The 15,778-nt window shown below is 38.9% G+C and overlaps 1 protein-coding gene across 1 annotated transcript in view; it reads left to right on the top strand.

The window, feature by feature from the left end:
• Positions 1 to 15,778, top strand: part of Avl9 (AVL9 cell migration associated) — a 54,303-nt gene that overhangs the window by 22,022 nt on the left and 16,503 nt on the right. The window contains exons 9-12 of the mRNA XM_005360792.3: positions 720 to 789; positions 1,983 to 2,521; positions 13,579 to 13,713; positions 15,441 to 15,660. Of these exons, the coding sequence (XP_005360849.1) occupies positions 720 to 789; positions 1,983 to 2,521; positions 13,579 to 13,713; positions 15,441 to 15,660 (964 nt within the window). The remainder of the gene's footprint in view (positions 1 to 719; positions 790 to 1,982; positions 2,522 to 13,578; positions 13,714 to 15,440; positions 15,661 to 15,778) is intronic.

Raw genomic sequence — 15,778 nt, 5'->3', positions numbered from 1 at the left:
GGTGGTCAGTCTTTTTTGAGTTAAACTATTTCCATTTCTTCCAAAGGTGGAGCTTCTCAGAAATGCCCTCAGGCCAGCAGCATCAGTAGCACTTAGGAGCCACTAGAAGTGCACAGTCTCACTGTGCTTCACTGTTCCATGAAACCAGAAGCTCCTGGGTGAAGCCCCAGGATCTCCACAGAGAGTCTGCTAAACCTGATGTGAAAGAATTGCCTGGACAACAAAATTTATAGACTTCATAGTTCTGCTTCTTTAACTGATACAGCATCACCAGTATTATAAAGAACTTAAAAAATAGTTAAAAATATGAAGTTAACGAGATCCAAAAAATCTAGTTAACTCTTTGTGTGTGTGTGTGTGTGTGTGTGTGTGTGTGAATGGTTTATGTTTGTGTGCACACAGTTATTGTAGCATATGTATAAAAGTCAAAGGATAACTTTTGGAGGTAGTTTTGCTCTTCTACTGTATAGGACACACAGATTAAACTTAAGTCCAGCTTACCAGACGTCTTTATCCTTTGAATCATCAGCTGACCTCAAATTTTGCCTGAATTGTGGTGGGTGGGAAAGCTGATTTTGTTGTTGTAGTTGTTGTTTTAAGTCATGACTCATAGGTTTTTTGGTTTTGTTTTAAGTATTTACTCATATTGCAAAGACTCCTTTCTATATTATTACAGTCTTGTGAATGTTCTAATTTAATTTCATTTGAATCCATTTCAGGTTCTTTTTTACATTTCTCCAGTGAATAAATTGGTGGGTGCACTAATGACCGTGTTATCCCTTTTTCCAGGTAAGAGAATAGCTATAACTACTTTTGTTTAATGTTATTGGAATTTAGATTTTTAGTAGTATACAAAGATAAACTCATTAGGGGTAACATTTCTACTTAATTTTTCTTTTGGCAATAGATTTTACTTATTTATTTTTTTTAGCTAATGTAGCAGGTCTTTTTTTGGACCGCCAGATCCTGAATAATGACACAGAGACTTATTAATTATGCAAGTTTTACCTTAGCTTAGGCTTGTTTCCAGCTAGCTCTTAAAACTTAAATTAACCTGTTTATATTAATCTGCATCCGCCACATGGCTTGTTACCTCTCCTCAATATAGGATATCCGACTTCCTCCACATCTCACTGGCAAATCCCCTGCTTCTCAGTTTCTCAGAGTTCCTGTCTCAGAGTCCCACCTATCCTCCTGCCTAGCTATTGACCATTCAGCTCTTTATTAAACCAATCAGAAGGTGTCTTAGGCAGGTGAGGTAAAACAGTGACACATCTTCACACAGCGTGATCAAATATCCCACAATAAGCCTATGTTTTTTTTTAATTTTATTATTTAGTATTTATCGCAGGGAGGGGAGGTATTTATAAGCCATGGCATGCTGGTGGTCAGAGGACAACTGGTGAGGGTCTTCCCTACTTCCACTGTGTATGTGTTGTGGTATCGAATCTGGGTATTCAGACTTGGCAGCAAGCATCCTTAATCTTGGCGCTCATCTTAACCTCTTTTTTTGTTTGTTTGTTTTTTCTTTTCCCCAAGATAGAATTTCTCTATGTAGTCCTGGCTGTCTTGGAACCCACTTTGTAGACCAAGCCAGCCTCAAACTCAGAGATCTGCCTGCCTCTGCCTAACAAGTGCTGGGATTAATTCATGTACTACCACACCCAGCTTTCCTTTTGTAATAGAAATTTCCATTAATACAGGGGCAATACAGCTTTTGAAAAAATTTTATAGATTTCCACTCTATAAAACATAATGTAGCTGGGTGGTGGTGGTGCATGCCTTTAATCCCAGCACTCAGGAGGCAGAAGCAGGGGGATCTCTGTGAGTTCAAGGCCAACCTGGTCTACAAGAGCTAGTTCCAGGACAGCCACCAAAGCTATAGAGAAACCTTGTCTGGGGGTGGGGGGGCATAATATATACCTCTTACTTTCTTCTATATTACTAGAATCCAAGCTGTTCTTCAATATTTTATATTTTAGGAATGATTGAACATGGACTCAGTGACTGTTCTCAGTATAGACCCCGAAAGAGTATGTCTGAAGATGTTGGGCTTCAGGAAAGTAATCACCCTGTAGATGATTTTATTTCTGAGTCCACTTCTCATATTTCAAATACCAGCATGGGAATTGTCACAAAAATCATGTCAGGAAACCATGGAGGAGACACTGTCCTTCATACAGAGCAGACTTGCTTCCAAGTAGAAGATAACAACAACAAAGAGCAGGAACCCAATGATACTGGCCGCTATTTGAAACTCCCACCTCGTCCGTCTCCAGAGTCTTCAGAGAGTGACTGGGAAACTTTGGATCCTAGTGTTTTAGAGGACTCGTCTTTGAAAGAAAAGGAACAGATGGGGTCAGACCAGACAAACTTATTTCAGAAAGACTCTGTGCTCTCAGACAGTGCTCCAATTACTGTACAACCTCAAGCTAACACCAGGCAGGTAGTCCTGATACCAGGACTCATTTCTGGTTTGGAAGAGGATCAATATGGCATGCCTCTGGCCATCTTTACAAAGGTAAAATGCAGTATCCTTTATTGAGGACATTAATTGTAACTTTAGCTGTTTGAACACATTTTTTTGGGTCTAAAAATTATCCTTAAAAACTGAAAAATATATACTAACTATGTAGTGCTGTTATACCTATAATCATATTTAAAACTATGGGGAAATAACTCAGAGGGAAAGAGTTTTGAAGCCAGTGGGTAATGAGGCCAGCAGTCATTGCATTAGGTCTATTCTTGACTATTCAGAGTTCTCTTTGAAAACAATGAACTGAAGTCCATGAACAAGAAGTCTGCACAATCCTGACTGAACTTTAAATTTGTATTAAAATACTGTGCTTATAGCCTGTAGCCCTAGCTATTAAGGAGACTAAACAGAAAACCACTTAAACCTAGAAGTTTAAGGCCAACTTAGACAGCATAGAAAGACGATCTTAGAAAAAAGAAATAATATAATTCTAAAAGCCTCCATTTTAGAACAAAAAAATGCCTAAATGTCTAATTTATATTAACTATACATATACTTATTAAAATATATTTTATATACTTCATTTTGCTATGTATGTAATTATATCCCAAAACTATTTGTTTTATGAAAAATCATTCATTCCAAGTATTATGATGTATATTTGTAATATTAGCAGTTGGGAAGATCCCAAGTTGTAGGTCAGCTTGGGGTACATAGCAAGATTCTATCAAAACAAAAAACAAAGAAACAAAAGAAAAAGAAAAAAAACACCCAAAGAGTATGTTTGAAATAAATTGAGTCTTTGATTCAGGATCTTATAGCATAGTATATCATTTTTAAACATCAGTACTGCATTGAAGATGACACAACCAGTAATGATGCCAAGATATACTCTGGGACTGCTTCATTTGAAATGGTTTTGTTTTTCAAATTATTCAGGAGACTTTTTTCCATTGTTATTTGTGAATTATTTTTCAAAATGTGACAGAAAAAAATCCATTCCATTTTTTACTCTATGCATATTTATTGTCCTGTATTCTAGGTATTATAAATTCTTGTCATCCTCAAAAGATAAATATGCCTTCCAGGTAATTAGAGCAAAGTCTAGTTTTTTCTGTATACATTACTCATCTTTTATTCATGAAGTAAAACTTTATATAGAAAACAAAGTAAATGGGTGTAGTGGTTGAATGAAAATTGACCTTAAGATTTTCAGGTATTTTAACATTTGGTCTCCACTTGGCAGTTCTGTTTGAGGAAGTTTAGGTGGTGCAGCTTTGCTGGAGAAAGTGTGTAACTGGGGTGGGCTTTTGAGATTAAAAGCCTTGTATAGTTTCCAGCTTTCTCTCTGCTTCCTACTTGCCATGGAACATGTGAGCATGTGAGCTCTCAGTTTCTTATTCCTGCTACCTGCTTTTTTTTTTTTTTGGTTTTTCGAGACAGGGTTTCTCTGTGGCTTTGGAGCCTGTCCTGGAACTAGCTCTTGTAGACCAGGCTGGTCTCGAACTCACAAGGATCCGCCTGCCTCTGCCTCCCGAGTGCTGGGATTAAAGGCGTGCGCCACCACCGCCCAGCTCTGCTACCTGCTTTAATCATGGTGTTTTATCACAACAGAAAAGTTTTCCTAACAACTTGCATGAATCTAAATTTAAAGTAATGGACTAATTTCTTTGACAATTTCAAAGCAATGTAATATTGAATCCGGCATTGTTGTTATTGATAGCTTTTTTAAAATTTTTTTTTGCAAGTAAGAAGAGTTATCTATTTTTTAATTGATATTTATTGAGCTCTACATTTTTCTCTGCTCCCCTCCCTGCCTCTCCCCTCCCTCTTCAGTCCTCCCCCAAGGTTCCCATGCTCCCAATTTACTCAGGAGATCTTGTCTTTTTCTTCTTTCTACTTCCCATGTAGATTAGATCTATGCAAGTCTCTCTTAGTGTCCGCATTGTTGTCTAAGTTCTCTGGGATTGTGGTTTGTAGGCTGGTTTTCTTTGCTTTATATTTAAAAACCACCTATGAGTGAGTACATGTGATAACTGTCTTTCTGGGTGAGGGTTACCTCACTCAAAATAATGTTTTCTAGCTCCATCCATTTTCCTGCAAAATTCAAGCTATCGTTATTTTTTTTTTGCTGTGTAGTAAGTACTCAATTGTGTAAATGTAGCACATTTTCCTTATCCATTCTTTGATTGAAGGGCATTTAAGTTGTTTCCAGGTTCTGGCTATGACAAACAAAGCTGCTATGAACATAGTTGAGCACATGTCCTTGTGGCATGATTGAGCATCCTTTGGATATATACCCAAAAGTGGTATTGATGGGTCTTGAGGAAGGTTGTTTCCTAATTTTCTGAGAAATCGCCACACTGACATCCAAAGGGGTTGTACCAGCTTACATTCCCACCAGCAATGCAAAAGTGTTCCCTTTTCCCCACAACCTCTCCAGCATAAGTTGTCATCAGTGTTTTTGATCTTGGCCATTCTTACAGGTGTAAGATGGAATCTCAGAGTTGCTTTGATTTGCATTTCTCTGATGGCTAAGGATGTTGAGCATTTCCTTAAGTGTATTTCAGCCGTTTCAGATTCCTCTGTTGAGAGTTCTCTGTTTAGGTCTATACTCCATTTTTTTTATCAGATTATGTGATCTTTTGATGTCCAATTTCTTGAATTCTTTGTATATTTTGGAGATCAGACCTCTGTCTGATGTGGGGTTAGTGAAGATCTTTTCCCATTCTGTAGGCTTTCGTTTTGTCTTGTTGACCATGTCCTTTGCTTTACAGACACTTTTCAGTTTCAGGAGGTCCCATTTATTAATTGTTCTCTCAATGTCTCTGCTGCTGGGGTTATATTTAGGAAGTGGTTCCCTGTGCCAATGCGTTCAAGTGTACTTCCCATTTTCTCTTCCATAAGGTTCAGTGTGGCTGGCTTTATGTTGAGGTCTTTGATCCATTTGGACTTGATATTGTTAACTCTTATGCAGGTCTGCTATTAACATCAGCAAGCAGAGCAGAAATAAATACAAAATGTACATTTTAAAGTGAACCAAATAGTTTAATGATGCAGCCAAGGTTTGTATTGAAAGAGTTAAGGAAGTTAATGCCATTAAGGAGAGACCTGCTCTGCCCTATAATAAAGGGAAGGGTGCCCTCGGGCAAAACGCTACCCAGCTAAACTTCAGACTTGTGAAAGAGGACCTAAGGCCTTTTCTGCTTTTAAAAAAGTCTACTACTTAATGTAATTAAGGGGACCAGGGCCCATCCCAAACTGGCAGCCAAACTTGGCAATGATGTCCCTGGGGTGCTTACTTTAGAGGCATGAAGGTTATAAGAGTAAAGGATCATGGGTTCTCCCTCCCTGGCTTTAGAGATCATCTAAGGCCAGGCAGCTTGTGTTCTGCATGAAGCTGAGAAAGTGAAGTCTGATTTGGAGTGGAAAGCCTAAGCTGTTAGAGATGCCATAGCCATAGGACATCTGCCAGGGAGAGCTGCATACAGGAAGTAAAACCATCCTAAACAGAGAGAGATAATATTACAGGCTGCAAAGCTGGAAGGGCAGAGCCATCTAAGCCTTTTGAAATTCAAGTTAACAACATCAGACATAGAGCTAAAGGATTTGACGTTTTCCCTGCTGGGGTTCAGTCTTGCTTTAGTTTAGTATTTCCCAACTATGCCCCCTTTTCTTCTTTTTGGAATGGAAATGTTATTCTGTGCCAATGTATATCAAAAGCATATAATTTATGTTTTGATTTTACAAGAGGTTACAATTAAGAGATTCTTCTAAGATTTTATGAGACCTTAGACTTTTAAATAATGTTGAAATGTTGAAAGTCTATGCTGACTTAAAATTGGACTAAATTCATTTTTACATTATGATATGACTGTGAGTCCATAGGGGACAGGGAGTGGTGGTTTGAACAAGGAATGTGCCTCATAGCCTCGGGTATTTGAGCACTTGGTCCTGGGTGGTGGTGCTGCTTGGGGGAAGTTTAGGTAGTGTAGCCTTGCTGGAGAAAATGCTTCACTTGGGGAAGGTTTTTAGAGTCTCGCACCCTTTCCAGTTTGTTCTCTCTGCTTCTGCTTGCCATTAAAGATGTAAGCTCTCAGCTTCCTGTTCCTACCACCAGGCCTGCCATATAATGTCACTCTTTCCCACCCTAATGAACGCTCATCCATCTAGAACCATAAGCTAAACATTGTATATCTTTTATACTGTATACTCCCTGGGAAATGCTGAGTTATTCAGCTTCCTAAAAGTGGTTCCTTTGAATCAGTATTGAAGAGTTATCAGAGAATTCTCTCTTTACTTATTCTTTGGCCTTTCTGGGATTCTGAATTTATTCTTTATTAGTTTCTTGATTAAACTAAGATAGTTTTTAAAGCTGAAATCTGAGAATCTTGGGAGAAAACTCATACCTCACAAATGACTAAGTTCAGTAAGTAGTCACAAATTGTGCTTTGTTTTTTTAAAAAAAAAAATTTGAGATTGAGAGAGAGAATAGATCAGAGGATGGCTGTAGAAATGTTTGTCTTTTATCATGTGGTTCCCAGAATCAGACTTAGCTCATCAAACTAAGTAGTAGATACCTTTAACAGATAAGCCATTTCTCCAGCCCCTCAAATTATAACTTTTGTATGAATGTTTTGTCTGCATGTACTGGTTGGTTGTTTTTTTTTGTTGTTGTTATTGTTGTTTTGTTGTCAGCTTGAGAAAAACTTAGATGTATCTAGAACAAGGGAATCTTAACTGAAAAGTAAGGTTGTCCTGCAGGGAAGACTGAAGAACATTTTCTTATAAATGATTGTGACCAACCCACTTGAGATGCCATCACTGGGCAAGTGACCAGGATTGTATAAGAAAGTAGACTGGACAAGCCATGAGGAACAAAGCAATAAGCTACATTCTTCATGGCTCCTGCTTCATTTCCTGCTCCCAGGTTCTTGCCCTTATTTCCCTCAGTGATGGTTTGTGACCCAAGAGTGGTAAGATGAAATGAACCCTTTCCTTTCTGAGTTGCTATTGAAACCCTAATTAATACAGAAATTGGTATGAGGTTCATGGGATTTTGCTGTGACAGACCTGACCATGTTTTGCTGAGGATAATCGAACAACTTTGGAAATTAGGGCTAGAAAAGCTATTGGGTGTTCAGAGGTTAATAAGCTGTTGTGGGAGCTTAGAAATTAATATTGAGAGCAATGTGGACAATGGAGGACTGGCTTGTGAAGTTTTAGAGGGAAATTTAAGTGACTTTTCAAAGACTGTCATATCAATCTGTTATTTTGAGTTAAGAAATGTAGATCTGGTCATCTGGGGTAAAGAATCTACTACAATTAACAAGAGGCCAGAACCACTAAAGTAGAACCTTTACTTTGCTGGGACAGTTGATAGTGGTCAGCTGGAGCTAAAGAATTAGTTGTGTTTAGAAGACCAATATCGAGTTTGGCATAGTGGCACATGCCTTTAATCCTAACCTCAGGAGGTGGAGGCAGGTCGAATCTCTGAATTCAGAGCAAGTTCCAGGACAGCCAGGACTGTTACACAGAGAAAAACTGTCTCAGACAAACAAAAAATTGAAAGAGACCAACATCATCAAGGCAAATTCTGGAAAGTGTTTCCTCTGGGTCAACACACAAACTGTGGTCCAGAGAGGGGATAAGGCTGTTGTGCTGGCCACTAAACTTGGTAATGTGTAAGAGTCTCCCAGATGGTACTGGTTGTCAAAACATGAAGGGGACATGGAGAGTAGCTGGGGATTAGCACGGTAAAAAGCTAGAAGAGACCAGTAGTGCGTGTGCAGTCTCAGGTAAAGAAGCCCAAGACTGAAGAGGTTGTGGGGAGAGTTGATATTTAGCATAATATGACGGGGTCAGAGTCCCAGAAGAGAGCTGGAGAGGGGCCATTGGTGAAGGTACAGTCCATTTGTGGCAGAGACACCAGCATTTTGGAGATTCCAGTAATGTGATGAGCATCAAAGACAGCTGTGGAGAGGCAGTTGTGGACCTATGAAACATGTTATATATGCTTTGAATGGTAGAACCAGAGAAGTGATGCTCAAGCCTTTGGAGCCCAGAAGATTGAGTCCCAGTTGTCTGTCTCTGAGCTTTCTACTGTGGAACTTTGGTTTTCCTTTGTTTAGATTGTGACTGTACCTTTGTTCTTCTCTTGAAATAAGAAAGTACTTATTTTGCCTTTTTATCATTCATTCATTTATTTATTTTGAGACAGGGTTTCCCAGTAGCTATGAAGCCAGTCCTGGAACTCACTCACTATGTAGACCAGGCTGTCCTCGAACTCACAGAGATCATCCTGCCTCTCCCTCCTAAGTGCTGGGATTAAAGGTGTGCACCACCACCGTTCAGCGAGACTGAACTTTTAAAAAGATGTTGGATTTTTAAAGAAAATCCGGACGTTTAAAGTATCGAAATGTTTAAAGACTGAAGAACTTTTTTAAATATTCTGTTTATATTGTGATATTAATAGATCTTGGGGATGAACAAGAAAAAAAAAGTTATGATTAATAAGTGACGTATTTGTGTCAAGTTGACAAAGGGTCAAATGTCCTGGTTAGTTTTTGTCAACTTGACACAAATCTAGACATATGTGGGAAGAGGAAATCTTGAGAAAACAACTCTGTAAGATGGGCCTATGCACAGGTGTATAGGGCATTTTCTTGATTAAATATGGGTGACTCCTCCCCTGGGCAGGTGGCTCTCGGTTATATCAGAGCAAGCTGAGCAAGCCATGGGGAAAAATCAGCAGTAGCATTCCTCCAGGTTTCTGCTGGTTTGTGCCTCCAGGGTCCTGCCCTAACTTCACTCAGTAAGGGCCTGAGAGCTGTAAGGTGAAATAAACCCTTTCCTCCCCCACTTGCTTTTGGGCATGGCGTGTTATCACAGCAGTAGAACCCCTAACTTAGAAAATACATGTATGTGTGCCATGTGGTCCTGATATCCCAGGAGTGCCAGATCCCTGGAAAGTGGAGCGATAGACAGACGGAGAATGTGTACTGGGAACCAAACCCAGGTGCTCTACACAGCAGCCAGTGCTAACTGCTAAGTCAGCTCTCCAGTCCCAGATTGTGAGTTTTTTTCCAAAACCATCATTATTTCCTGCATCTTTCAGAGCACTTTTTATCAGGAGGCAAATGGACTGAAGAAAAATTTTGGTTTTGAGGGTCAAGTTACTGCATTAAAGTGATGTGAATCTTGTCAATAAACCATGTTTAGCTGATAGATTTATGTACTTTATTCCAGGACAGAATATGTGATAGACTCACCACTTTACTATAAGTAAACAATTTTTTTCCTGATTTTTTTTATTGTGTGTTGAATAAAACCCAATTTGTTGATTAATCTTAAGCACTCCTAACTACTAATACTGAACCTTTTTGTCAGTAACTTTGGAAGATGAAATGGAAGATGAAATATTCTTAAAACCAGATTGTCTTTAAGCTATTTTCCTTCGGGAGTTCTTTTACTTTTAGATTTATTTTTCTACCTGTAAGATTTTGCCTGCGGGCGCGCGCACGTGTGTGTGTGTGTGTGTGTGTGTGTGTGTGTGTGTGTGTGTGTGTGTGTGTGTACACATGCAGTACCTGCTCAGGCCAGAAGAGGGTGTCAGATATTCTAGAGCTTGGGTGACAGAGGATTATCAGCCGCCATATAGAAACCTGCTAATAGCCTGCGCTCTGTTGTTGTTGTTTTTGGGTTTTTTGAGAGAGGGTTTTCCTGTGTAGCCCTGGCCATCCTGGAACTCAGTCTGTAGACCAGGCTGTCCTTGAACTTAGAGATTGACCTGTCTATGCCTCCCAATTGCTGGGAATCACAGCCACATCAGCTTTACAGATAAGTTTTATTATGTAGAGGCAGTGGTAATAGATTGCCAAATGTTTTTTACCTTTTCCTGAGAGCCGAGTTAAGAAATATGCAGAAGTAACAGAGGGGCTGAGGAAATGATGAGTCTAGAAGCAGCTATCTAGCAGGATACCCATGGAGTGATAGGAAGTGGATTGTAGATACCAAGAGTGGTAGAAAAACAATTAAATCCTGCCTGTGAGCTTATGTCCTGCTGCTATGCACCTTAATGAGCAGAGAAGCACCGGGGCGGGGGAGGGGAGAGGAGACAGAAGTATTTTAGGGTGTGAAAATTCAGTACTATGTCTTCCATTTCCCCTGATTTTGTACTGGAATCGGGCACGTCCTGCTATAGTTAGTGTTGAGCTGTCTAGAAAGGACTGGATTGGTTTTTGTTTAATTTCATGTGTCAGCTTTTTTCTCCATTTACAAGTCATTTGGTTAAATCAGTTGAGGTTCCATAAAAACTATGATTAGAAGTTACTTCATTATAATTGCTATTTATCAATTTAAAACAAAAAATTTTAAATAATGAAATTTAATTATCTCAGCCATGTTTGGTGGCACATTAACTATGACCCAGCTGGTAGCAGAGTCAGGAGAATCCTGCTTTTGAGACTGGCCCAAAATATATAGTAGGATCCCATCTTGGAAAATAAAAACAAAGTCATGTAACTTCCCAACTTATAACTGAATATATAGAGTATTTTTTTTTTAGTGTTTGGATAGGTGAAGAAGAGATTAATAATATTTGCTTATATTATTCTACCCTACTCTTTATTTTTCACTTATCCATTGGTAGATACTTTCATTGCCTCCACCTCTTGACCATTATGAATACTTCTGAGAATATGGATATGTATATATCATATCTCAGTGTTGTTTGCCTGGGATTTTTATTTGTTGTAATTTGTATATTAGTGTATATTAATTATACATGATCATTGTTCTGTGTTTTTTTTTTTTTTGCCTTGTTTATCAATACTGTGTCATTTCAAATACAGATGTTAAGTTGTCCTAGATAATAGGAAGCCAGGAGTGGGTTTAGGTGTGAAATCTGCTTTTTGGAAAAAGATCTATATTCTTCTGCAACTGTATTCCAATACATCCCAAACAGTTTAGCTAAATTGAACATCATGAAATGAAAAATAATAACACTATATTAAACTCTTTTGAATGGTGCTATCAGTATGTAATATTTCCATATAGTTCAATAATAAAAAGGTCCAAAGCATCTGTAATAAAACTTTCTGCTGAGAATATAGAATGTATGCCTGCAATACACACAGCCCTGGATTCAATTTCTAGAACCAAAAAGAAATGTTTCCTAATCCATCCCTTTCTACCCATCTGTCTTCTATGATGGCTGTTAACATTACCAATGTCTTATTTCCTTCTGTTGATATATTTGATGGCATAAGGAAATGCATAGAGTTTTGTGGTTCTGCTTCTTCCTCAAGATCGCTGGTGCATTGGTCCATGAGGTTGGAGGGAGCAGAAGCAGGGAGCAGGGTTTGAGCGGCTGTGGGAAGATGCAGACAGCCCTCTAAAAGACAACTTTGGTGAATCTGCTCAGCTTTATTCCAGAGTATAGGAAGTATATAGGATTGGGGAGCCTGGGGGCAAATCCTAATTTGCCTTAGTTGACACGGTCCTATCATAAGGCTGTATACAAGGCTGCAGGGTCCTATCCAAAGCTCCTGGCACAAGTCTGTGTGTTGCAGGGGAGGCTTCTAGCAGGTAACTGTGTCAAGGGTAACCCTAGAGATAAACAGGCCTGCCAGACAGCTTTCAGATAAGGTTCAGGGAACTGTAGGCCCAGGGACATTCTCCAGATTAGGGCAGGTAGAGAACAAGAAGTCTTGCTGGGGAAGGGGGTGGGAGTCCCCCTGTCCCTGAGCTTTGGAAACAAGCTGCCAGGCCTTGATAGAATGCAGCCTCTGACCAGTAAGGCCTTCCCACAGATTTTCCCCACCCCTTTTACACAAATAATGGCAGTCTGTGCCCATCCTTTTCAACCCCTCAATCACTTTTATATTACATTTCTGGGAGTTGAACTCTATCACTTTTGATGATTTAAGAATGTTATATGACTAGAAATTTACTCCACTCTTCATGAAGTTATAGTGCTATATTAAGTAACTTAAAAATATATCAACAGATGAGCAGGTATGTCTGCAGAATAAATTTAGGTAAACTACTGGGCAGAAGACTTTGTGTGTGTGTGTGTGTGTGTGTGTGTGTGTGTGTGTGTGTGTGTTTGTGTTTTCAAGGTTCATTGTAAGTAACCCAGTTGTTGCTGAAAGATTCTGAATCAGAATAGGTTTTCAGTAACTGTTATGATTTATGTTCTACATAAGGCTAAAAATAAAATTAAACAGTTCTGCCCTACCTTCATGCACAAATCATTACCACTGACCTCAACTTTAACTTGGGGTTGTGTAGTGTTGGGCTGGCTTTTGCTTGGTTGGTTTGCAGACTTAAATGCCTGCTGAGGTTTAGTGATTTAACTGTAATTTTAAGGAAGTGCTATTTCAAAAGGAAATTAAACACAGATACTGTAGGTGTAACTTGTGTTTTAACTAGTTTGTAGCAAATATTTTGACATATTTTTGCAACTGGACAATAAATGGGATGCTTTGCTATTCTCATTGCACCTTGGTGGCTATGTACAGAGGTATGTGTTAAAATTCTTAACTGCTGGGGGCTGGAGAGATAGCTCAGAGGTTAAGAGCGTTGCCTGCTCTTCCAAAGGTCCTGAGTTCAATTCCCAGTAACCACATGGTGGCTCACAACCATCTGAAATGGGGTCTGGTGCCCTCTTCTGGCCTTCAGGCATACACACAGACAGAATATTGTATACATAATAAATAAATATTTTAAAAAAATCTTAACTGCTTCCTAGTAAACAACATACTTCTTAACGGATGTAATACTTTTAATTTCCTAAATTAAAAAAAGTCAGACTTTATTTAAATTGAACTAAAAATAAAGTGACCAAGTAAGACAGCCTTGCCAGGGGTTTGACAGTTTGTGAAGCAAATTACTGAATCAGTAGCTGGACTTACTGCAGTCAAGGCAAGACATTCCTCTGTGAATATTATTTTAGTGAGTCAAGATGAACTAGACAAGCAGGGGAAAATGGACATTTCTTTTACTTTTTGCTCTTCTGCTTTTAGCTTGAAAGGAGAAGTAGCTGAGTTTTGGGGTTTTCTTTTGACTTGTCTATTTCCTGTTGCTCTTGTAATCCATAGGGATATCTGTGTTTGCCTTACATGGCATTGCAGCAGCATCATCTTCTCTCTGATGTCACTGTTCGGGGATTTGTGGCTGGAGCTACTAACATCCTTTTTCGACAACAGAAGCACCTCAGTGACGCCATTGTGGAAGTATGTTTATGTCTCAGTGTATGCACTTGGCCTGCTGACTCACTTCTTTCCTAAATATAATTATGAAGCCGTAGTAACAGCACTAATAAAGAAAATGTTTTCTGTATTCCAGTAATTTTAATTATATCTTTTTGTTTGTTTTGGGTTTATTTCTTTTGTTTTGTTTTAAAACAGGGTCTCTGTGTAGTCCTGGCTGGCCTGGAACTCAGAGATCTGCCTGCCTCTGCCTCCCAAATGTTGGGATTAAAGGTGAACCTCATTATGCCTCCTTACTTTATTTAACTGATCTGACTTTCCTAATAGCCCTATAAGATAAGTACTGTCTATATTTTGCACATACATAAGCTAAGGCACACAAGTGATTTTTTTTTCCCCATTTTCAAACACTGGTAAATGCTTGAGCAAGGATTCCAGCCTGAGTGAACCAGACCTATCATGGTCTCTGTGCCTTATTAAAATGTGAAATCTTTTCAAAATAATTTAAACACATATTCTACTTAATATGTTCCTGATGTTAAGGAAGTTCAGGGTAGATATTTGATACCTTATCAAATATATCTAAATTTTTTGTTGTTTTCAAAACAGAGTTTCTCTGTGTATCTTTGGAGCCTGTCCTAGAACTCACTTTGTAGACCAGGCTGACCTCAAAGTCACAAAGATCCACCTGCCTCTGCCTCCCGAGTGCTGGGATTAAAGGCGTGCGCCACCACCACTCAGCAAATGTTGGGATTTTTAACTGCATTAAGGTTTTTATAATTACTGACAGAAATTTCATACTTTATGGGGAAATAGTTGAAATATAACAGTTTAAAAATCCAGCTTTTGAAATTATATTATTATCCCAAATTTGAGTGAGGGGGAAAACACTATATACCAGATAGGAGGGTACAGGTGAGAGAACCACAGAGTGCTTTAACATTCAGAAGTCACTAGATAGATATTTTATTATTTCATTCAAAATTAACCTGTTGGGGGTTGGTATATTGGTATAGTGGTTGCTAAGTATGCCTAAGGTCCTAAGTTTAATCACCAGCAGCTAAAGAACAAAGCAAACCTCGCAAGTACCTAAAATGTTACAGTATTTAAAATATTTTGAAGTATCCAAGCCCTCAAAATGGAAAATTTTAAAGGACTTACAACTAAGCTTTTTTTCTGTGTTATTATAAGGGCAGATTTCATTGTGTGTATATATATATATATATATTTCCTCAAATATTTACACTACCAAAGATTTCTAAAGGCGTGAATTACTTTTATAGTTCAAAGTTATGTTCTTATTTGCACTTGTATTTTCTTTTCTGAAGTCACCCTTTTTAAAGACTTATGTATGTGCTTATTTTGCTTGCATATATGTATACATGTGTACCATGTGCACACCTGGTGCCTGTGGAGGTCAGAAGTGAGTGTCAGATCCCCTGGAACTGAAGTTACCCATGGATGTAAGCCACCATGTAGGCGCTGTCCATGAGCCGCAAGTGCTCTCAGTCAACTATACTCCGCTCTCCATATTTTCTAAAAATGAAAAGGCATTTTTTATAAAAATAGAGAAAGTACATAGAAACGTCAGTGTAAAAACCTGACTCTTAGACTTATCTTTGAGATTACTGTTACATTTTTTTTTTCTTTTTTCTTTTCAACTCCAGTTCCCCAAAGTTTTCTTTTTAAGATGTGGCATGGATATCCGTGTGAGTATCCCAGCTCTGACTTGTACCTGGGTACTGTTCTAGGTAGAAGAAGCACTGATCCAGATCCACGATCCAGAACTTAGGAAGCTGCTTAACCCAACCACTGCAGACCTGAGGTTCGCAGATTACCTAGTGAGGCACGTGACTGAGAACCGGGATGATGTCTTCCTGGATGGCACAGGCTGGGAGGGAGGTGACGAGTGGATCCGGGCCCAGTTTGCAGTCTATATCCATGCTCTGCTGGCTGCTACACTGCAGTTAGGTAAGCAGCACACAGCCACGTGTCTTCCTACACATTTTCGTGTTCTGATGCTTATGGATATTTTGGGTTGCATAAAAGAGATATTCATTATAGAAAATCACCTGTTACACAGATGTGA

Source organism: Microtus ochrogaster, linkage group LG3 (assembly GCF_000317375.1).
Source record: "Microtus ochrogaster isolate Prairie Vole_2 linkage group LG3, MicOch1.0, whole genome shotgun sequence".
Classification (NCBI taxonomy): domain Eukaryota; kingdom Metazoa; phylum Chordata; class Mammalia; order Rodentia; family Cricetidae; genus Microtus; species Microtus ochrogaster.
This window is presented reverse-complemented; position numbering and strand designations above follow the sequence as displayed.